Here is a 22169-nt window from a genome sequence, read left to right as displayed (position 1 = left end):
CAGGGTTCCGAGCTTCAGCGGCGTTACCAGACGATTACTACACCTGTTCTCGCAGGACGAAGACCGCCTCAGCATGGCTGGCAACTACTTGCATGTCCTCCTGGGTGCTCCACGCACCCTCCCTGTGTCAGCCTTGCCAGTTTTGCTTCGAGGCTCATGGTCTGAACAACGCCAGACTCTCAAAGTAAAACTTAGAGAAGAGCAGCCAAAGTTCACATTGAAATATGAGTGTCACTTGGTTTCAACACCAAACGTTTTAAACGCCCCAGGTTACGCAAAGCTGGGAGAGTGGAGTCGATAACGGAAGCTGAGCCAGGTGGGTTTTGGCTGGTTGTAGGTTTCCTAATGTGAGTTTCACAGAAGCAAATACAAGGTTGATTTCCTGCTGCCCTGTGTCTTGTGCAGCCATTTACCCCAGTGCACAGTGGGAATGAATTGTTACTATTCTGATTTGATGGTGTTTCACACTCACATTGCACGGGGTAACTGATGGCACATGGAGCAGAGAAACAGAGAGCCCAGCCAGCCAATCTCTTTTCTCCTCTTGCTTTGCAAGTGTCTAAATAAGAATGATTTTCAAAGTCAGGCGTCTGTGGCTGACAGTCCCGGTTCACACTTGGTGTAGTGTCACTTCTCAGACTCTTAGCGATGACATAAAGTGCTTTGAACTTTGAGCTGTGATCTGCCTGCTCCAGCACAGAACTGCTGCTGGCCTGCACAGTGTGAACATGCCGGGGCCTGGCTTGCTTGCCTCTAGTGTCCCCTCAAGAAAACCAGCCTTTTGCAGGAGCGCTGGACTTTGAACGTCACCTAGGGCCTGATTTCCAGAAGTGCTGAGCACCCTCAGCTCTCATTGACTTCAGCTGGGTTTGGGGGCTCTCAGCACCTCAGGAGATCAGGTCCATACTATGTTGCCCCCCTACCCTTTCCAGCAGCTAGTTCAGGCCCAGGTTGGAGACTAATAACAGCAAGGATAGGATGGGTGGATATGTCACTCCTGCAGTAGAGCTAGAGGTTACAGAACTCCCCCCACCCCCTGCCAATCTGCCTGTGAGAGGAGAGCAAGAGGTGACAGAACCATTGCAGCATCACAGAAACAAATACACACAGCTGGCAAACACTGGATTTCAGAACGTTACAATGACATGTTCAAAGGAAACAAACCAAGGTAACATAAAAAAAAAAAAAACCCCGAAAAGGAAACCTTCCCTATGAATTGTATACGACACACAGAGCCGGAGTCGGAGCGGCTGCTGGGGCAACACATACAGGTTTGGAATGGTTACATGGCTGTACAACACTTTACCTGCGAAGCATCGCCAGTCCCCACTGCCACATAATAACCGTTTTATTGGCAGCCTGGACCACCACCCAACAGTCCCATCCAGTGCAATACTGAGAGCAACCGAGAGAACTGGCCACACGCTGAAGCACAGCCCGCCCGCCAAATGGCTCGACTGAAAATCCTGAAAGGAAATAACCCTACTGCTAATGAGCGGAGGTCAGGTGCAGCTTGAGAAACCATTGCCTCGCAGGGTGAGCAGGGATCGCGACTGGCTATATTAACGCTTGACAGCAGCTAATGCTGCCGTGATGCGAGCAGACCAATAACTTCCTGAGCTGACAGTCAGGATGAGCAAACTGGTTGAGTGTAAAGAAGGGTCTACTCGAATCACTGCCCAAACCCCAACACTGGGGGTTTTGAACAAGCCTTAAGAAGCTGCATTTCATCTCTGGGCTTCTCAGAGTCAGCTGGGGGTGGGTTTGCTGCAGTGCAGCTTCTGCTGCAGCATCCCATGCCCAGCCTACTCCTTCCAAATCGCTACGCTCCAGCTCCGAAGCCAGCCCAATCGATTAAAAAATACTGTTTCAAAAGGTAAACAGGCTAGTGGTGGTTCCGGTGCTGGGCTGGCAGGCTGGGAGACTCAATGCCTTAATTTACTAGCCATCTATGGTACTGCCTCCCTGTAAAGCTGTGGTATTTGAGCACCTCACAGTCCCTTAGGCATTTATCCCAATGACACACCAGGAGGCCGGATGGTACTTTCAGATAGGGAGCCAAGGCCTAGAGAGACGAAGGGTATGTCTACATTGCACACACAGCATGGGCTCTGACTCAGGTTTGAGCCCAAGCCCCGCTTCGGTCCACACACAAATCAGTCTGACTTGGGGGTCAGCAAGCGCTCAGGACCTGGGTCCTGCTGGGGGGTGAGTCAGAGCCCGAGTCCCGCTGAGTGTCAGGTCCGAGCCCTGTTGTTTTGCAGCGTGGCTGCAGGCCAAGCCACAGATCGGAGTCAGAAGGGCTGCGTAGTGCGGTATGGACCCATTAGAACGGCTGTGAGACCTGGGGCAATTGTAAACCCAGGTGTGCAATGCAGTGTAGATGCTCAAGTGAGGGCTTGGAAACATCGAGTCCACAAGCCCAGGTCCCACAGCCCCGGGTTTACACTGCAGAGTAAACATACCCTTTGTGACATGCCCAAGGTCACATAGGAGTGAGGAAGGGAACCTAGCCCAGGTCGACCCCATCCTAGGCTAGCACTCTAAACATGGGATCATCCTGCCCCCCAGTGCACAGCCTGAGCAGTGGCAGGGCACACGTTCCTCACAGCACCCCAAGCCCTTGGCTGGACGTCCCACCTCACAGGCTGACCGGTGAGTTCATTATCCCTTTTGGTAACACGGTCCCACTTGGACACCCAGTTCATTTCATATGCCAACCCCTAAAGACCCATGAAAGGTCCCGACTTTTGGTCACTATGGACCTAGGTTAGGTTTGAACTGGTGACCTAGCAGTAAACAGCTCAGCAGCTTAGTACCCGTCCCCTGGCCTCAAATAGCTCTTGCTGCGCTGACTCTTTGCAAATGTCCCCAGGGTAACAAGTGAGCATGTAGAGAAGCAAATAAATAGCATAACATTAACTTGGGGTTTAGAAAGTGCAGTGAAGTTTCTCAGCTACCCATCTCCGTGAGGGCCACGTAGAGCCGTGGCTTGGTCCTTGCCAGAGAACCCCAGGTAGCCGGATAATGAGCTTAGAAGACTGTTCATTGACATTTCCTTAGAAGACAGGGAGCTTTATAAAGTCTTTAGCCAAGTCTGCGGGGCTCCCTCCCCACCAGGGCATCACGGGGGACAGTAGCTGCAGAAAGGAGACAGCTGCAGAGCAAGTCTGGACTCCAGAGCCTGTAACCTCTGCATGGACCCTGCACGCAGCTGATGTTTTGTTTTCAGGGATCCACTGTCCTTCCTCTCTGCATCATAGCCACCTTCCCCCAGCTGCAGATGGGTGCAGCTCCTTTAGTAAGTCAGCACTGCCCTGAGTGTCGGCCAGCGGGGCTGCCTGGGATGCTCTCTCCCTCCGTAGGGCTCTCTTCAGTATTCCCAGCCCCGCCGGCCTGGGGAGAAAGAGACTAGAGGAGCTTTCGGGGAAGGTACTTAGGGCCTGATTCTGTGGGCTGCAGAGTACGCTGTCCTCGCTGAAGTCCAGAAGAGCAGAGCAGACAGCACCCAGCTCCTTGCTTCCCTGAGCAGGATCAGGACGTGAGCTTCTGGACGTTGCCAGCCAGGGAGCCAGACCCCGATTTCCTGTAGGGCGGTGGGATGCACCATCCCTGGGCAGCTGGCCAGCCCTTCGCCTCCCCAAGGCTCCAGGCACGCCAGTGCTTTGAGAGTATGTGGTGCAAATGCAAACAGCAGCTCGGTGCCTACTCCATGGAGGTTTTGGGAAGGGCAGGGGCTGGCCAGGAGAGACGCATGTCTGTTTGAGCTGCCCATTCTCCCGGCCTCCGCAAGGCGCTAGAATCTCTGGAAGTCATGCAGGTCCTCGGCCCCATTGATTTTCAGGCCCTGCAGCAGGGGGAAGTCGATCAGCGGCTCCTCCAGGAAGGCCGCGTCCCCCTGGGAACTCTGGCAGTGCAGCCCGGCCTGCGGGGCCCCGTGGAACCACAGGTTCTCATAAAGCTTGGGGCTGGGCGTTGACTCGCTCAACAGGGGCTGAGTGGAGTCGGAGCGGATGTAGAGGGGAGACGGGACGTGCTGCTGCTGGCCCCTGTAGCCGTCTGCAACTATCTTGGCGTACTGGACGGCCCCAGCACCGTTGACGTAGGAGCCCGGCCTCGCCTCTCCCGGAGCGCGGCTGCCACTTGGCAGGCTGGAGCTGCTGGGGTGGATATAGGATTTGGGGAGGTCCGGGAAGCTGCCAGCAGCTGCTGGGACGGGGTCCTTCTTCCCCCAGAGCGGTGCCTTCTTCTCGGCTCCTTTTTCGAGCACTGTGATGTCAGAAATGGTCACCAGGCCAGGCTCCCTCGCGCTGGCTGTCTGGAGAGTCTCCTGGGAAAGAGGCGTTTGCTCAGGGAAGGCCGGACCGATAGTGAGGTGCGTAGCTTCGGCCCCACCAGCCCCACTGCAGGGCACAGCCCTCTCCTGACTGCTACCGCCTCCTCTATCGCCCCTTCTCAGTACCCCTGAGGGGGGACACTCTCTGCACCCCCTGCTCACCCCAGCCCATCTGCTGCGCAAGCCCCTCTGACCCCCCGTCCTGCCCCTCTCCCGCCAGGCTCTGTGTTCTCAGCCCCACTGCAGGGCCCAGAAGCGGCTTTGCTTTGGGGCCTGGCTGGAATCTCACCACGGGGCCTAATCCTGCAGGGCGCTGAGTAAGTCAGTGCTCGGCATTTTGCAGGATCAGGCCCCACGCTTTGCCAGTTGAGCTGTTTGCTAGACCTGGCTGCCCAGCAGGGCTGAGCCTGCTACCAGGCCCTACCGGCCGATCTGAAGGAGCTTTGCTAGGCTGGCTGCTGCTGATCCAGCTGCTAGTTTCTGTTCTTTTCTACTCTGGTGCTTAATCCCTGCCCATCGCAGTGGTGTCTGGCCTTCTCACCAGGGCACTGTACAGTCTCCCAGCCAGGTGCTCAGCTGGTGAGGGGTGACTCAATATTGTGCTCTGGAGTCAGCAGTGATGGGGGAGGCCTGACACCTGCCGGACCCTTTCTTACCTGCTGGAGGTCGGCCGGCACCCACTTGCCTAGGCTGCTGTTAGCTGGGTCCGGGACGCTGGGCCAGAACTGATTCTTCACCCTGTTGGTCACAACAAAGAAGCTCAATGAGAGGCCGGGGGGATGCTTAATGACAGCGCGGCTGGCCGATCGGTCTGTCAGGGCTTGGGTTCTTGGGGGGATTGGCAGAGACTCAGCTGGCAGGGTGAAATCCAGGGCTTGGGGCTGTGTTTGAGCAGCACGCAGTAGAGGCTCTGCGGGCTGTCAGATCACAATATAAATAATAACTGGAGGCAGTGCACAGTCCTTCACTGCACCCGTCTGAGCCTGCCTCTGCCTCTGTTCAGATATCGGCCGTCAGTGAAGAGGGACATCGCTCCTCTGGGGCTGAGTCCACAGAAGCCCATGGAGCTCCACTGATTCGCCCCCACGTGGGATCTGGCCTGGTGTGAAAAGCACAAAGCTCCCATACTTGTGAGTGTCCCTGAGCCGAAGAGGGAGGAAATGTCTGCCCGGCCCTTTGACTCCAGCCCCCTCCATTGTCTGGACAGAGGTCGGTGCCCGCGTGTCGCACAGAAGGGCCGCACAGGTCACAGCTGCATCACGGGAGGCTAAGTGGCTAATAACGCGCTGCCAAGCCTGTGGAGGGCTGCTGATCCATGGGCACTCACCTCCGATTCTTATGGAAGCAGACGATTAATACTATGAGCAAGACACACAAGAGGCCAAAGAACAGGAGGAGATACTGGATTTCTTTCTCATCTGGAAAAGAGATAGGATCTGGGTTGTTCCAAAAGCTCATCCCTTTGCATGAGGGGGTCAGGTGGGTGGCATGGCGCGACCGGAGTATTCCCCCGAGGCAGGTGGGGGTTGGGCAACAAAAATGATTCGGGATCTGGAACGGCTGCCATATGAAGAGCGATGAATAAGACAGGGACTTTTCAGCTTGGAAAAGAGACGACTAAGGGGATATGATAGAGGTCTATACAATCATAACTGGTGTGGAGAAAGTAAATAAAGGAAGTGTTATTTACTCCTCATAACACAAGAACTAGGGGTCACTAAATGAAATTAATAGGCAGCAGATTTAAAACAAACAAAAGGAAGTATTTTTTCACACAACAGTCAACCTGTGGAACTCCTTGCCAGAGGATGTTGTGAAGGCCAAGACTATAACAGGGTTCAAAAAAGAACTAGCTAAGTTCATAGGTCCATCAGTGGCTATTAGCCAGGATGGGCAGGGATGGTGTCCGTAGCTTCTGTTTGCCAGAAGCTGGGAATGGATGACAGGGGATGGATCACTTGATGATTCCCTGTTCTGTTCATTCCCTCTGGGGCACCTAGCATTGGCCACTGTCGGAAGACAGGATACTGGGCTAGACGGGCCTTTGATCTGACCCAGTATGGCCGCTCTCATGTTCTTATGAGCCTGGGGTGCTTTGTGCTAAGCAGCTGGAGCGGACCCAGGAATTAGTCCCAGTTGCCTCAGCAACCCCCATGTGCTCCCCTGCCACCTAGGGCTGGGCCAAGTTCACATGCAACTTGGGATCCATCTGTCCCTAGAGTTCATGGGGGTGTGTGTGTGTGCCTGTCTGCGTGCACATGTGTGTGCCGGTCTGTGTGTGTGTGTGTGTGTGAGGGGTGTGGTCCCAGGGCTATCTCCTCCCCCACCTCTGCCACACGGGCCACATAGCGCCTCTGATCACCGCTTTGGGCCCATCCCAAGTGCCGTGGGGTTCCCAAGCAGACCAAGCCCACGGCCTTACCCAGCGCCGGGGTCACCAGCGTCAGAGCCGTGCTGTTGGTGCTGCCGGCGGCTGTGGACGCCATCATGTGCACTTTGTACATCGTCGAAGGCAGCAGGCCCCTGAGGGTGAAGGTGGTGAAGGAGGAGTTCACAACGGCACCTAGGAAGCAGGTACAGCTATTAGCGACCCTGAGCTCCCAATCCCGCCGCGCACTCACACCGCTTACGGACCCGCTCCTAGTCCCGGCATCACCTCCAGGAGCTAAATCCAGAGCCCGGCGCTGGGGCCGTGGTCACCTGCACCAGTGGGTCTGACTGGAATCGAGCCCCCACCTCCTCAACAAAAGACAGGACAACAATGGGGAAGGGGAGAGGGGACGGTGATGAGGGAGAAGAGAAAATAAAACCCTGACCCCAGAACAGTGTGACCCCCTGAAACCTCCCCCCACTTCCCAGACCTATAGTACAGGCCCCGACATTCACACACCTAGAGGAAGGATGGGCACTAGCCTGGGACTCAGGAGAGTTGGGATCAATTCACTGCTCTGCCACCGATGGCTTGTGTGACCACGCGTAGGTCATTCAGCCTCTCCTGCCAGATTTGCAAAGGGATTTGGGCACCATAGGATGCAGGTAGGCGCCTAGTGGGATGTTTATAGATTCACAGATTCCAAGGCCAGAAGGGACCACTGTGATCATCTAGTCTGACCCCCTGTACAAGACAGGCCAGAGACCTGCCCCACAATAATTCCTAGGACAGATCTGTTAGAAAAACAGCCCATCTTGATTTAAAAATTGCCAGTGATGGAGAATCCACCAGGCCCCTCGCTAAATTGTTCTAATGGCTAATTACACTCACTGTTAAAAATGTATACCTTATTTCCATGTCTGAATTTGTCTAGGCTCTACTTCCAGCCATTGGATTATGTCAGATCTTTCTCTGCTAGACTGAAGAGCCCATTATTAAATATTTGTTTCCACGCAGATATTTATAAACTGCAATCAAGTTCCCCTTAGCCTTCTCGTTGTTAAGCTAAATAGATGGAGCTCCTTGAGTCTGTCACTAGGAGGCAGGTTTTCTAATCATTCTCGTGGCTCTTTTCTGAACCCTCTCCAGTATATCAACATCTTGCTTGAATTGTGGGCACCAGAACTGGGCACACGAGTAACGCAACAGTTGCACCAGGGCCAAATACAGAGGTAAAATAACCTCTCTGTTTCTACTTGAGATTCTCATTTATGCATCCCAGGGTTGCATTAGCCCTTTTGGCCGCATGGTCACATGTTCAGCAAATTATCCACCCTGACCCCCAAATCTTTTTCAGAATCATGGCTTCCCAGGATAGAGCCCCATTCTGAAAGTAGGGCCTGCATTCGGTGTTCCTAGACACATACATTTACATTGAGCCACATTAAAACCATAGTGTTTGCTTGCAGCCGGTTTCCCAAGTCACCCAGGTCGCTCAGAAGCAGTGACCTGTTCTCTTTATTATTTACAATTTTTGTGTCATCTGCAAACTATCAGTGACGATTTTATGTTTTCTTCCAGATCATTGATAAAAATGTTAAATAGCATAGGCCCAAGAACCAATTCCTGTAAGACCCAATGGAGACACAGCTGCTCAGGGATGATTCCCCATTTACAGTTACATGTTGAGACCTATCAGTTAGCCAGTTTTTAACCCCTGAATGTCTGCCATGATAATTTTATATCTTTCAAGGTTTTTAATCAAAATAGCATGTGATATGAAGGCAAGAGCCTTACAGCAGTCTAGGTCTAGTACATCAACACTACTTATTAACCTTATCAACCAAACTTGTAATCTCAGCAAAAAAAGATAGGAAGTTACTTTGACAGGATCTGTTTTCCATAAGCCCATGTTGATTTGTATTAATTATATCTCCCATCTTTAATTCTTTATTAAACAAGTCCTGTATCAGGCCCTACATTATCTTGCCTGGGATCGATTTCAGCTGACAGGCCTATAATTACGCAGGTCGTCCTCTTTAAAAATTGGCACAACATTAGCTTTCATTCAGTCTTCTGGAACTTTCCTAGTGTTCCAAGACTTATTGAAAAACAACAATAATGGTTCAGCAAGCTCCTCAGCCAGCTCTTTTAAAACTCTTGGATGCAAAAGCACTTAGTCTGCCAGCCCTCATTGAAATCAACAGGAGTTCAGCACCTAGGTGCCTCTGAAAATCCCACTGTACCTCATCTGCATTTTAGGTGCCTTAATACCTGTACAAACCTGTCTCTGAGTCTCAGATCCCCACCTGCCCAAATGGGCATAAGAGCAGGTCTCTGTTTCACAGGAGGGTTGGGAGGATAGATCCATTAGAGACAGGGAGGTGCTCAGACACTGTGATGATGGAAGCTGTATAATACCTTAGACAGACAGATATAGCTTCCCGGGGCCACATCCTGAGAAGTCAGTGGGGTGACACTGATTTACACCAGCTGAGGATCTGGCCCCATAGATTTTTAAAGCCACAAGAGACAGGACATTATAACACTCTAATCTGACTCCTGCATAGCCTGGACCAGAGCCCCTCCCGCAGGGATTCCCGCATTGCGCCCAGTCACTTGGAGTTGAAAAAGAAACAACCTGCATGCCTGTAACAAGCAAACTCTTAGCAATCTCTAGGACTAAAATGTACCTTGCGTTTTAGCGCACTGCAGAAATAGCCCCGTCTCTGCCCCTCCCCCTGCTGCTGTTCCCATTAATTCCATATTTCAGAGGGTTTTGTTTTAAAGGACTATCACAAGGAGACCAATTCTAATATGCCCCAGGCCCAGCTAGCCCAGCCATCAGACACAATGTGTCCCAGACACACCCCCATCTATCTCATCATGAGTTCCTCGCAAGAGGTGTCAGACAAGGCCACATTTGTAATGAGGCCCACACCCATCCCTGCTCCTGCCCTTAAGTATGTTGCATGGTGGGAGCTTCCTTGTTGCTGACAGGCCCTTGTGCGGGGGATCACGTTTGGATTACTATCCCTCCAGCCCATAGGAAATACAGTGCTATAAAGCACTGGGCAGGTCGACGAGTGCAAGGGTGGCAGTGAGCAGGCAGGACTTACGGAGCTCATCTCTGGTGGTGCTGCTCCAGAAGATGGTGTAGTTCGTGATGAAGCCGTTCTGCATCTCAATGGGGACTGGGTCCCAGCTGAGCTCGGCGTGGGACTTGCTGATGCTCTTTAGGTGGAATTTAGGGGCACACGATGGAGCTGAAGTGGGAGAAGAACGCGAAAGGTACAAAAAGCAGCCCAGGGCACTGTGGTGCAGATTCCTATAGGGCCCCCAATATGGGCCGGAGGGCAAAGAGGCCTAGATAAGAGCAGGTATTTGTGAGAAATCTGACTGCTTGGAGGTCGGGGAGCCCAGGACCCACACACCTCTGCACCTGAATGCCCTGTAAGCAGGGGGCCAGATCCCCAGCTGGTGTATGCCGGTGCAGTATGTCAGTGGGGTTACACTGATTTGCCCCAGCTGAGCACCTCACCCAAGAACTCTGGTTGTCTTGTGGTTCTTGCACGGTGATCTCTTGCAGAAGATTATTCTGCAGTTAATCCTCTGATCTGCCAAATTCCACGGAGCCAGGAGACACTTTTCATAAGAGCAGGGGTTTGGCCCGCTGCCCTGGGCTGGACTTTCAGCACCCCCATTCATGTGTGCTGTTGGGCTGCAATCCTCCACCCCAGAGATGGCTGCATTTCAGTCATGCTGCCTGGACTTAGTTTGTGAAGCAGTTTGGGGTCATTCAGGATGGGAGATGCTATAGAAACACATACCCTTCTCTTTTGAATAGGCTGTTGTGTGCAGGGGCAGCCCCACAGCGTCCGCATACAGGGGGTACACGGAGATATTGTATAGCTGGAAAGGTTCAATATTTTCTGGAAGAGAAAACAAGAGGAGGTGATTAAACTAGCGCGGCTACAAGCACTGAGAGCCCTTTACTCAATCTTCAGAAGCAGGGAGGGTGCCCTCTGCACTGCCAGTATACCTTGCATCTCCAGTCAATCAGACACCATGGGTTGGCTGATGCATCAAATGTCTACTTCCCATCATGTACCTGGTACATGAGGCAGCATCCAAGGGGTTAAATGGCATAGCATTGACATTATGGGCATGAAAACAAACCTCGGAATGTACATGGTAACTGGAAGGGGGGTCGCAGGATGGATACAGAGCAAAAAAGGGGGGTCGGTGGATGGATACAGGGCAGAGACGTGGGGGTCGGTGGATGGATACAGCGCAGAAATGGGGGGGTCGGTGGATAGATACAGAGCAGAGACAGGGGGGTCGGTGGATGGATACGGAGCAGAGACGGGGTGGGGGTGTGTTGCAGGATGGATACAGAGCGGAGACAGGGGCTTCGGTGGATGAATACAGAGCAGAGACGGGGGGTTCGGTGGATGGATACAGAGCAGAGACGGGGGGTTCGGTGGATAGATACAGAGCAGAGACGGGGGGTTCGGTGGATAGATACAGAGCAGAGACGGGGGCGTGTTGCAGGATGGATACAGAGCAGAGACGGGGGGTTCGGTGGATGGATACAGGGCAGAGACCTGTAAAATCGAGGGGCAGCTCAGAAACATGGGAGTCAGAAGACACAACCCAGGCTGCCCCCTGTAAGCCCGGGCCAGCAGATCCCCTCCTGGCAGGTGTCCAGCCTCCAAGGTTCCATGTGCTGTGGACAGACCTTAGACCAGTGAATCGAAGGGGCGAAAGGCCAGGAACCCACCTTTGCTGCCCTCCCACGCCCGAGGCTTCTGCCCAAACCCTGCCCCTTAGCGCCCTACCTCGGATTAGTGCCTTGGTAGCACTCCTGTTCCGCTCCACCTGCCAGCTGACGCTGCGGCCGGCTGGCCCCGGCAAGGGTGCCTGGCGCCACTCCAGTATGTACCCAGTGGCTGTGGCTCTGGGGGCCTCCCAGTGCACCCAGAGGCTGTGCTCGTCGCAGGGGGACGTGTGGATCCCGGCCAGGGGCTGACCTGCGAACAGCGTGGGAGGGCGCAATCAGGCACAGACAGTCACAGCCGCAGCCCCAGGAGGCAGGAGGGGTGAGAGAAGTTGTGTGTGGGATATGGGGGGTAGGGGGGTGGGCAGGAACGGGGGGGCGGGGGGGAGGGCATCAGAACCTGTGCTGCTGTTCTTTGAGCTCACCGCGGAGTCAGAAAACCCAGAGGATGCCATGGACCCTCTGCAGCCGCCTGGGCTAGCGGAGAGGGCGTGGGGCCTGTGAGTCTGCGAGCCGGGGAAGCATCTTCTCTTGCCAAGCAGCCATGGGAATGTCAGGACTCACTGCCTGGTCTGGGGTCTCGCACTCTCCCCTTGCTCAGGGCACAGGCCTGGCCATTAGTGGATGGTTCAGAGATTACAGGCCGGCTCCTCTGCTGGTGTAAACTGGTGTCACTCCGTTGGCTCCAGCTGATTCACACCAGCTGAGGAGCTGGCCCTCCGGCTAATCACTCTCAACAGCCTTTACAACATGCACCTGAGGCCAGCGTGGTGGCTGGGTTTCATCCCCGGCTCCCCTGCAATGCTCTGCAGCCCAGGAAGTGCATCAGGGAGCCCATCTCGGGGTCACTGCGTATCTGCGGGATCACGGAGGAGCCCAGAGATCACACTCCGACAGGCAAGTGCTTCTACTTATTACTGGGGCCGTGACCAAATACAGACAGTCCAACTTCTTGGAGCCAGACAAAGGAGTGACAGGGAGGGCTCCTGGCCCACGTGCAGCGGAGCTGAGAAATCAAAGGGTTTCTGCAGAGCGGAGCCCACCTGAAGGTGCTTTCAGGGTTTCAGAGACATGCTGCTTTGAACAGACTGCAAGGATGTCTAGCGAGCCCCTACCTTTCTTCTCAAGGAAGATAACTTCTGTTGCTGCAGACTCGCCTGCTGAGTTATAGGCTGCGAGATAAACTCTCCTGACCCCAGCCAGCACAGAGAAATTGCACTGAGTCTCTGTCGTGTTGCAGACAGCTGTTAGCTCCACATTCCTCCGTCTGGGATTCAGGGAGACCCAGTACCCCAGGATCCGGCCATTCATCTCATTCCGCTTCAGAGCCTGCACAGAGCGGGTAGAACCGCGGTTGGGTTAGTGCGGGGCCCCCGGCCTGGGACCAGAACCCGTTGTGGAGAGCACCACGCAGGGCTGATTTACCGTGTTTGGTGCTTAGCTCCTAGGGGGACGGGTCCTATAGCAACAATTGGGCAGGGGAGAAAGGGATGGGGCAGACTGTCCTAGCAATGGGGAGCCCAGGACACCGACAGGGGCTGTGGCAGTCTCAGCGTGTCCCATGATAAAGGGCTCACCTGTCTCCTCTCCCACAGACAAGCCATGGGTAATAATAGGGGCCATCGTACAATGAGCCACGTGTGCATTCTGCTGCTAGGGTCATGTCCAGCATTACCTTCCACAGCAGGTGAACCTCTGCTCTCTTCCCAGAGTCCACGGGAGTCATCTTCCACCAAACGTCCAGCTTCCCTGCAGGAGCTAGGGCACACGAGAAGAGAGGGAGGAGTGGGGGTTTCTTTCACCCGTTCTTCCCAGCTGCCCTTTACCGGTACACATGTGACAGACCCAACACAGATGTGCCGGTCTCAGTGGATCAGAACGTCACTAAAACTCAGTCTTGCACCTTCGTCAGCCGCAAGCCCCATTCCTAGGCCTGGTCTACGGTCACAAGCTGTACCGGAACTCTGCCAGGGCAGTTACACTGGTACCGGCCCCGTGTGGGTGGGTCTCTTGGTATAAAGGTGCCCGATGCCAGGTTAGTTTCTCCGTACAGGAGAAGAGGAATAGCTGTACCAGGACAAGGCCCCCTTAGCCCACTATAACTGCACCCACGGGTATAAACAGATGGGTAAAAGATCACACCCCTAAGGGACATGGCTTTACTAGGACCAAACCTGTGTGCAGAGCAGCCCTTAGACCGTGGGCACCTTCGGGCAGAGCCCTTGTCTCCTCGTTGTGCACCGAGCCGGCCCATCGCCCAGCAAATAATCACCCGGAACAACACCTGCCCCAGAGCAGAAGCCAGGCCGCGTGCGAGAGTGAAACTGGCCTGACCCACACGCCAAGGGCAGTAAATGGGCACTGCTCCCAGCATGGGGTGCCTTAGAGACCCACTGCAAATGCCAATAAGCAGGGGTCGGACCCCAGGCGGCCCTGGGCCTTTTCCTTTGCCCTCCTCAGTGCCCCATCACCAAGCTCTGTGTGTGTCACTTTGCCCTTCCACCCTGCCCCGGTCACTCGGCAAAGCCACAGCCCCAGGTGCGCTGTGGGATCACAACGCACCAGCACTAGGGACGCTGTGGGGTCCCAGCCCTAGGGCTCGGTCCGAGGCTGCTGGGGTGGGTATGGGGCAGCAGTGAGGATGGCTCTCTGTCGTGTTTGTTTCACACCGGGGCCTCCCAACAGCCCTGGCATGGGAAGGACTCTCAGCCAGGCCCTGGGTCCCTGGGCCTGAGTCAGTCTGACCCTGTGGTGCGGCTGGTCCCCCTGTCAGGACCCACCTTTCTCGTGGGTGATGAAATTCCACTCCGGGCTCCACTCGCTCCAGTAGCCCCTCGCTGTGACCCTCCTGCAGCGCATCTGGAAGCGATAATCCGTCCCAAAGAGGAAGCCGCAGTGATGGGTCTTCAGGTTGGGGCTGACAATGTCGGGGACCTGGTTGCAAAGTAAAGCAACGTTTTTGGCAGCTCTCAGAGGCAACCCCATGTGGCCCCGAACCTCCCCCGGCTTGTGCCCTGCGCGTCATTCACACCAGGGCAAAGCAGACCGAAGTGGGCGTGAAGAGCTCCCTGGGGTAGCCCCTGACAACCCGTTCTGCTGTGGCAGCCTTTTGTGGATGTAACTGAGCGTGTGAGGGGCTGGGCCCGGGGGAAGCCAGCCCCGCTTCTCTCTTGCTCCTTCCCAGCAAAGCTTTTTCACCCCTCTGTGGACAAAGCTGCACAGCCCACTGGAGACGGGTCCGAAAAGAAGAATCACACACAGAGTGTGGGATCTGATGGGCAAAGTCCACTGCGGCCAGCAGATGGGTTTGGCCCAGTAACGCAGCCTTCAGACCCGGGGGGAATCAGTGCCTGAAACTGCTCCCAGAGAGCCCCGCTCTTAAAGGCCAGGGCCAGGCTCCAGGGGCCTGTCTCCGCGCACTCCCCAGGGGAACCCCAAGCCTTTCGGGCGGGGTGGGGGGGTGTTACACCTAAGGGAGGGGAGAATCAGCACAGGAAACTTGTGATCTAAACAAGGGAATGGGGCTGCTTCAAACTAGAGGGACATCTCCAAAGGAAATCTGTGTTGCAGGTTGCCAGGGAGCGGCGCGGAAACGGGCTGGCGGCAGGAGATGCATTGATGGGGCTGGGGAAGCACAGACGAAGACGCAATTGTTAGTGGCTCCGAGAGGGTGGAATTCCAGGCTGTCTGGCCTGGATCGCTCTGCTCTGGTCTTTGCTTGGTGGGGCAGGCACTCAGCCTCGCTCCACTGGGGTCAATGAGCCAGATCCCCAATGGGCGCAAAAGTGGCTATTGATTTGGAGCCACCAATCGGAGACGCCTTAAAGGGGCCTGAGTCTCAGAGGGTGGCTGCTCAGCACTTTCTGAAAATCCAGGCCCCCAAATCACTAGCCACTTTCGGAGAATCTTGGCCCCCGTGGCTGGTGTCTGCCCCCCGCATGCCGTAGGCTGAAGTGTTCAGAAGGCCTCGTCACCCCAGATTTCCAAGTGCTCTACTCCCTTTCGGGCATCTAAGCAAGTGGCCCGATTGTCCAAGGAGCCCAGGGGGCTGGGCGTGAGCTCTGGAAAATCTGACCAGTGTCACAATGGGAGCTCCTGAGGGTGGGAAATTTGTCTCCGATGGCGGTGGTGGTGGGAGGCGGGGGGTTGCGGGGCGCTGCGCACTTGGAGATCCAGCCCTGAGTTCTTGGGAAATCTAGCCGTCAGTGCAGGCTGCCTCTCTTCTGTGCCCCATCAGCAGTGGGCACAGGGTGTGGGCGAACCCAGTGATGAGGGGAGGGGGTGGAGGGTCAAACGAAGGTACTGGAAGTGCAGAATAAGTCTCTGGACTATCCATGCAGCTCCTGAGTGGCAGGAAGCTGAATGGTTACAACTGAAGAGCAGACATTGCATTTTAGGAGTGGGGGCTTGAGGGGGACAGGAGAGGTTTCCTTCCCTCCTTCCAAACAGGAGAAAGAAACCAATGGCTCACTTCTCTCCCCTCAGGACCCCGCCGGAAGAGCAGCTGGAATCTCCCAGTTTACAGATGGCGAAAGTGAGGGGCTCTCAGTCACCCCATGGAAACAGAGGCAGGAACAGATCCCAGGAGTCCTGGCCACTGGACCAGACTTCCTCCAAAGGAACACAGCCCCATGGAGCAATGCCCCAGCCAGCCCCCCTCTCCCGGAGCCAGTCACTCACCAGAGTCCATCCAGGGTCCTCATGGGTCCTGTAGCGGAGCTCACACTGCTGCTCTATGTGGGAGCTGGTGGGAGCCCCTTCCCAGGCCACGGAGATGCAGTCAGTCTGGAAAGGGACTGACTGGATGCTCTTCAGGACAGGGGGATCCAGTTTGGCTACAGGGAATCGAGATAGGTAGCTAGCGAGATGGGGAAAAGCACAAACCGCAGCCCGGGCTCGACCCCACTCATCGTTTGCCCGCACACCTTCTCCTGCAGTCAGTGGGAGCCCCAGACCCTGGGGTTCACACGGGGGATCCCAGTCATCTATCTGATCTGATTTAGGGTTTGACTTAATCCTGGCTCTGGCTTTAAGCCCCGGCGAGGTAAGTAAGAAAAATAAATGGTTAAAAGAATGCAGCATGAAAAGACCAAGGGAAACAGAAATAATCTGACAAGGAGTTGGATTCAACATGCAAATGAAATGAAATAATCTCCCACGCATGAGTCTCAGGGCATTACGGGGAGATTGATCCATAATTGCAGTAGGGGAAAAGGGGCCAATCAGAGACTGAGGGAAATGTATTATTATTAATAATTGACAATAACTCATTAATTAATTGTTGCTTTGGCATTCCTGTTGTGTCTTTCCTCCTGAAACCTCCCAATGCACTTTATCCCCCTCCCCACCCTGGAGAGGAATTACCCCACCTCGTGCTGTAATGCTGGGCTGTTTAGCAGCTGTTTAGCAGAAGGGCTCTGTGCTGCGGAGAGAAGCATCATCCTGCATCAGCCAAAACCGCCTGGAGGGGGGGGTGCAGTGAGCAAGTTATAACGACTGCACTGTAATTTGGCCAGGATGTTGGGAGTTAACTCCTACTTAGTAACCTCCCCGCAACACCTAGGGGCTCTGGTAACAGAAATCCCAGGTACTGATACAATATACCAGAGTTTTGCCAGTGGCTTCCACAGGGTCAGGATTTCACCAGCAGAATTGAGCGCTTAGGGCCTGCCCAGTCAATGGAAAGACTCGCCCTGACTTTGATGGGCTTCGAATCAGGCCCGTAAACAGCAAAATGATAGTAATAAGGATACATCGTATTTGACACGAAGGTTCCATTGATCAGTAGTTTCCAAAGGGTTAATAAATGACTCGCTGATGTTTCAATACATGAGCAAGACAAGGCGGGTGAGGTCATATCTTTGACTGGATCAGCCGCTGCTGGTGGAAGGGCCAAGCGTTCGAGCTGCGCACAGCTCAAGCAGTGGCTAACCACCTGTTAGCGGGACCAGTCAGTCAACAGGTTGCTTATAACCATCTATAACATGTTGTGCTGAGATGCTTGTAACCACCGATAACACATCCTACTCACATCCGTAACCGGCTTAGAACAGCTAGTAATCCTTTATTAACCCTTCGTAAGCCATTTATAAATGGAACCTTAAAATAAAGTGTGAGCTAAGAATCTGAAGTGTTTTAATGGGACTTGGTCTAACAGAACTAACTTTCCCTCTCTCTCTCTCTCAGTTCTTTTGTCCAAACTCTGATTTAGGTGGCTACAAAGGAAGCCCCCAGCTCTGTTACACACCTACATCCGTGGGGTCGATGCACAGATGCTCAGACTCAGCTGTGCCCAGGGCATTCTGGACGGACACCCAGATGTCCATTTTCTGGTACAGCTGGAGAAAGCTGCGGGGAATGGTGCAGTAGTTCCGGCCGGCTTGTGGGATACAGTCTGAGATCGCCTCCTGGGAAACTTCACACTGGCCTCTGCTCCTGCAGTGCAACGAGCCAGGGTCAGTCTGTAGGTCCCCACTAACATTCTGTGTGTTCTCACTGGAGACCCATCCGCCCGAGCTACCAGCCTCACCTTCCTCTCAGCTTGCACCCAGTGGTCACACCCAGGGACATGGAAATCCAGGGCAGGTTCTGTGCAGGTGCAGAGGGACCCTCTGAGCAACACCCAAGGGTAGGCCAGAGGCAGGGAAAATACAGTTCTTGAAGGGAGATCTCAGCTGAGCAGGCTCAGTCAGCCGGACCGCTGGCATGGAGTCAAGGCTGGCCTCAGGGAGAGGATGGGCTCCTCTCTGAGGACTCTCTGAGGTCCAATCCCAGAGGCTGGTGTCAAAGGGAGGCTGGGATCAAGTCTCAGTGGCTCTAAGTTTGCTCTATGGTGGGTGCCACTTGGCCATGTGGTTCTCAAAGTGGCCCATGGCGGGTGCTGTAATCTGGTCCCACTCGGGGCTTTGGGGGCTGGTTCCGGCACACAACTCTGAACAATTATTGCTACACAAGGTACCAACGGGTGACGCTAAGCCCTGGGACTGTATGGCCAAAGGACACATCCGAGGCCACAGAGCCAGGGAAAGCAACAAGGGGCTTGTACCGAGCAGCCTGCAAGACTTGGTATCCCCCGGCGCACAGATGCCTCCAGACAGTCTGCAGAGGGCTGGAGGCCTCTTTGCTTGGGGCTTTTAAAAGCAGACTGGACGCAACTCTAGATACTTGTGGGGAACATGCTTTCCTGGCTGCTGCTGGGTGCAAAGGGAAGGAGGGGACCCAAACAGGCCCCTTTCCCCTCTAATTTCTAGGGCTCTCCATGCGTGGTGTGCAATGGGCAAACAGGCCTGACCATGGCCCTGCTGATGGATAGGAGGCCATGCATGCGGCTGCGGCTCAACGCTTACTTGGAGCTTCTCAGAGCCACTTTGGCTGGGAGGTGTCCGTCCAGCCCGGGGTCCCATCGGCACGTCAGGCTGTTCTCAGTGAGGTTCATCATACAGGTTAGATTGTCAGGCTTTGCTGGTGGATCTAGGCAGAAAGCAATGGGGAGAAAGGATCTGAGATGCACTGAGTGGACCTCCCAGGTCTGGGCAGTTAAGCTGCGGGTCCTTGAGCACCATCGACTGGTCCTGTGTCTGTTAACTATTCACCTACCTACAATTGTAGAACTCTCCTGTAACATGTATAGAGGAAACCCATGCCTGAAGCCCTGGAACCCCGAGCCAGGCAGCAAGCACAAGCTTCTCCCTCCCCTCACTGCCATACCTTGCCAACCTGCACATGACCTCAAACGGACCTCCCCTCCCCCACACACCAGGAAATAATAACCCCCACCCCCTCTCTCCCTGGCCAAAGCAAGAAAGAAGTGAGAAGGTATTCAGCACCAGATCCAGCCAGCCTCTTGGAGACATGGCCGAGGGCAGTCTGAGTGACAGTGCCTGCAAATGAGGTAGTGGCCCCTAATTACCTGCCCGCACTGGGAGTTCAGTTTAACCCAATTTGCATGTGCAAACACAGGGGTTTTGGTGCAAGGAAAGGGATGCTGGTGCAAATATCAGGAGGACGGGGATGTGTTATTTGCACATGCAGGAAAACATGGCCCTTTGAGTCGAGGCCAGAGGAGGGCGTGACTTACAGCCTGCGTGGATCTCCGCCATGCCTATCCGCTGTGGGGTGCCGTTCCACACCACGTAACACCACAGCTTGGCCCTGGTTCGGTTGAAATGGCTGATGGTGAGATTGGAAACTTCTGTTCCTTCTGCGCTCTTGTGCTGGCTCCCTGACATGGACTTGCTGTCGAGTCTCCATGTGATCTGGATTTCCTCCCCTTCCAAACCACTGCAGCGGTTGCTCTGGATGGTGCAAGAGGCCGTGACTGTAGATCCCAAGAGAGTGGTGGGTGAGTCCACTGTTACCCAGCCACAGGCTCGGGCTCCTGGAGAGTGAGAGAGAACAGCACATCAGGGTGACAGGGCGTTGGAGCAGAAGAGGCTGCACCTCTGGTCTGCTCCTTCACCGGCACGCCAGGAACTCCTTCTTACAGCCTGAGTGTGTTACTCTTTTTTCCTGAAAGCCAGCCCCATGTTTAGAAACCTTGGCTCCATCTCGCCCAGTATCTCATCTCCAGCACGGGGCAAGTGGGGCCAAAACCCTGCAGTTCTGGGATAACCTGCCCCAGGGAGAGGTTTCCCCCAGCCCCTGTTGGTTGGCTGATGCCCTGAAGGAGGAGACTTTATACCCCTTCCAAAGTTCTATGAATTTTAACCCTTTCTATAGCAAATCTGGATGGTGGTTTTAGCTAGATAAATGTCCAAGCCTTCTTTGGATCCTGCTAAACCCCCAGTCTCAAGGAGACCTTGTGGCAGGGAGTTCCATAGGCTAATGGTGCAAAACAGTGTTTGCTTTTGTCAGCTTTAAATTTGCTGCCATTAAGGTTGAATTTTTCTTTCCCAAATGGAGATTTTAAAGAGCAATCACATTGCACAGCAAGAGCTTAGCACCAAAGGGGCCATGTTAGAGTCTGAAATGGCAAAGGAACAATCAAAGGGCCAGACATGCGGACAGTGCCTTTTGTTGGAGTGTGAAGGGTACCAGTGCACGGACTCCAGCAGCTCCAGCGTTGGCTCGGAGGACTGGGACGCCGCCACGTGGGCTGTGGGACTGGGATGCGGCCCAGGCTCAGGGGTCTGTCCTAGAGGGTCACATGTTAGGAGTGGGGCCTTCGTTTGCTTTTGGGCTCTTGTGCTCGGTCCACGGTCACTTCAGTGGGGCTCTTCCCTTTCAAAGCCCTGAGACATTGATCTATCATTTTCACTTGTGGCTGGTGAATGGCACTGGGCTGGGAAATTCTCCACTTATCTACAGATCCAGGGTCCAGTACCGCCAGGGCAGGGGGACCGTCCCACCACTCTTCTCCAGCCTGACCTGGATTAGCCACCTCTCCATTAGGCTAGTCCCCAACACAGCCCCCTGCCGCCACTGTCAGTCAGCGCCGAGTCTGGGATATGGACACTAGCAAACTCATTCCATACTGGCCACAGAATTGATGTCAAGTGCATCTGTACGGAGTCAGGGATTTCCCAGTTCCTTGCTGGGAACCACGTCCCTTTGAAACTCACCTCCCAGGAGCAGAAGGAAGAGTGTGGAGCATCCCAGCAGCATCCCAGAGTTCCAGTGTGTGGCCATGATCTGATCCTGGGTTTAGGCATCACCTGGAATTCACAGAATGAGCCCCCTTTACAGGCCCGGGATGATGGCTGTGGAGATGGGAGTGTGTTCAGATTAACCTGGCCTGGTACAATCCTACATCAGAGACTTTCTGAGTTACATAGCAGGCAAAATGTACTGGGTTCATCCATCCATCCGTCTATCTATCCCCATGCACCCCCTATCTATCTATCTATCTATCTCACACAGACACACACGCTAACTGGGCATCTGACATATACACTACATTTGTATTTCACAAAGCAAATTTCATTTTGCTTCAGCACCCTGAGGCTGTGAATTTCCTCCTTGGTCTGAGACATTTGGTTGATTGCATCAAAGCGTTTCCACACCGTTCACATCCTGGGAGAGCAGAGCCAAGCACAAATGCTCTTGGTGCTGACCCGTGTTACAGATGGAGGTGGCATGTGACGGGTCCTTTCAGTGCTCGCCCGTGGTACATACAGACGTGAGCGTGTTCCACGCCCCTCCAGCTGTTCCCATCGACTACATTTGGGACGAAGAGGCTCATAGGACTCAAGGCTCGTGTGCCTGCAGCCTGTCACTGCCCATTTTCAGGCCACCTCTCTGTGTCAGAAACACATTCACACAGCCCCTCCAGCCCCCTCCAGCCTGGGAAATAAAGTAACTCGAGTGGCTGGGGGTGCGGCGATGCCCAGGGTGAGCGATTGCCTCTTGGCTCAGGCAGAGACTTGCCCCCCTCAGGTCTGAGCTCGGGTGGCCAGAGCCACAACGCCCACCCTGCTGTTCATAACATGCGAGCTTGGCCCCACAACCGCGAGTCTCCATCCAGGCTGGGAACTTGCTCCCAGCTGCTGGGTAGGCACCCCCTTAGTAAGAGACTGCCCCTGCTGCTCCAAGGAGCTTGTAGCCTGTACAACCAAACCTCCCCCCCTAGAGCCCCGGAGCTGCCTGGGCTGGCAAAGAGCACAGAGAATGGGAAAGCACCCTGGCAGTAAACCAGCCCCATGCGTGGGGAGAGGCTAGCATGACCTTCGGCCACCACCGCAACC

At 54.5% G+C, this 22169-nt stretch overlaps 1 protein-coding gene across 2 annotated transcripts; it reads right to left on the bottom strand.

The window, feature by feature from the left end:
* Positions 1 to 1105: 1105 nt before the first annotated feature.
* Positions 1106 to 21185, bottom strand: CSF3R (colony stimulating factor 3 receptor). Of its 2 annotated transcripts, none has more exons than XM_027823174.3 (15): positions 21048 to 21185; positions 19565 to 19864; positions 18834 to 18957; positions 17735 to 17922; positions 16168 to 16322; positions 14268 to 14421; positions 13163 to 13245; positions 12603 to 12816; positions 11549 to 11740; positions 10538 to 10639; positions 9827 to 9973; positions 6759 to 6899; positions 5664 to 5754; positions 4993 to 5074; positions 1106 to 4330 (listed from the first exon to the last, which is right to left on the bottom strand). In XM_027823174.3, exons 1-15 carry the CDS (start codon positions 21112 to 21114, stop codon positions 3797 to 3799), a joined length of 2574 nt encoding a protein of 857 aa, XP_027678975.2. In that variant the 5' UTR covers positions 21115 to 21185; the 3' UTR covers positions 1106 to 3796. The 2 variants fall into 2 exon arrangements, with proteins under 2 accessions (XP_027678975.2, XP_037737831.1); XM_037881903.2 differs by having other exon boundaries at positions 1106 to 4327.
* Positions 21186 to 22169: the final 984 nt, after the last annotated feature.

The sequence above is a fragment of the Chelonia mydas genome, chromosome 19, assembly GCF_015237465.2.
Source record: "Chelonia mydas isolate rCheMyd1 chromosome 19, rCheMyd1.pri.v2, whole genome shotgun sequence".
NCBI classification, from domain to species: Eukaryota; Metazoa; Chordata; order Testudines; family Cheloniidae; genus Chelonia; species Chelonia mydas.
This window is presented reverse-complemented; position numbering and strand designations above follow the sequence as displayed.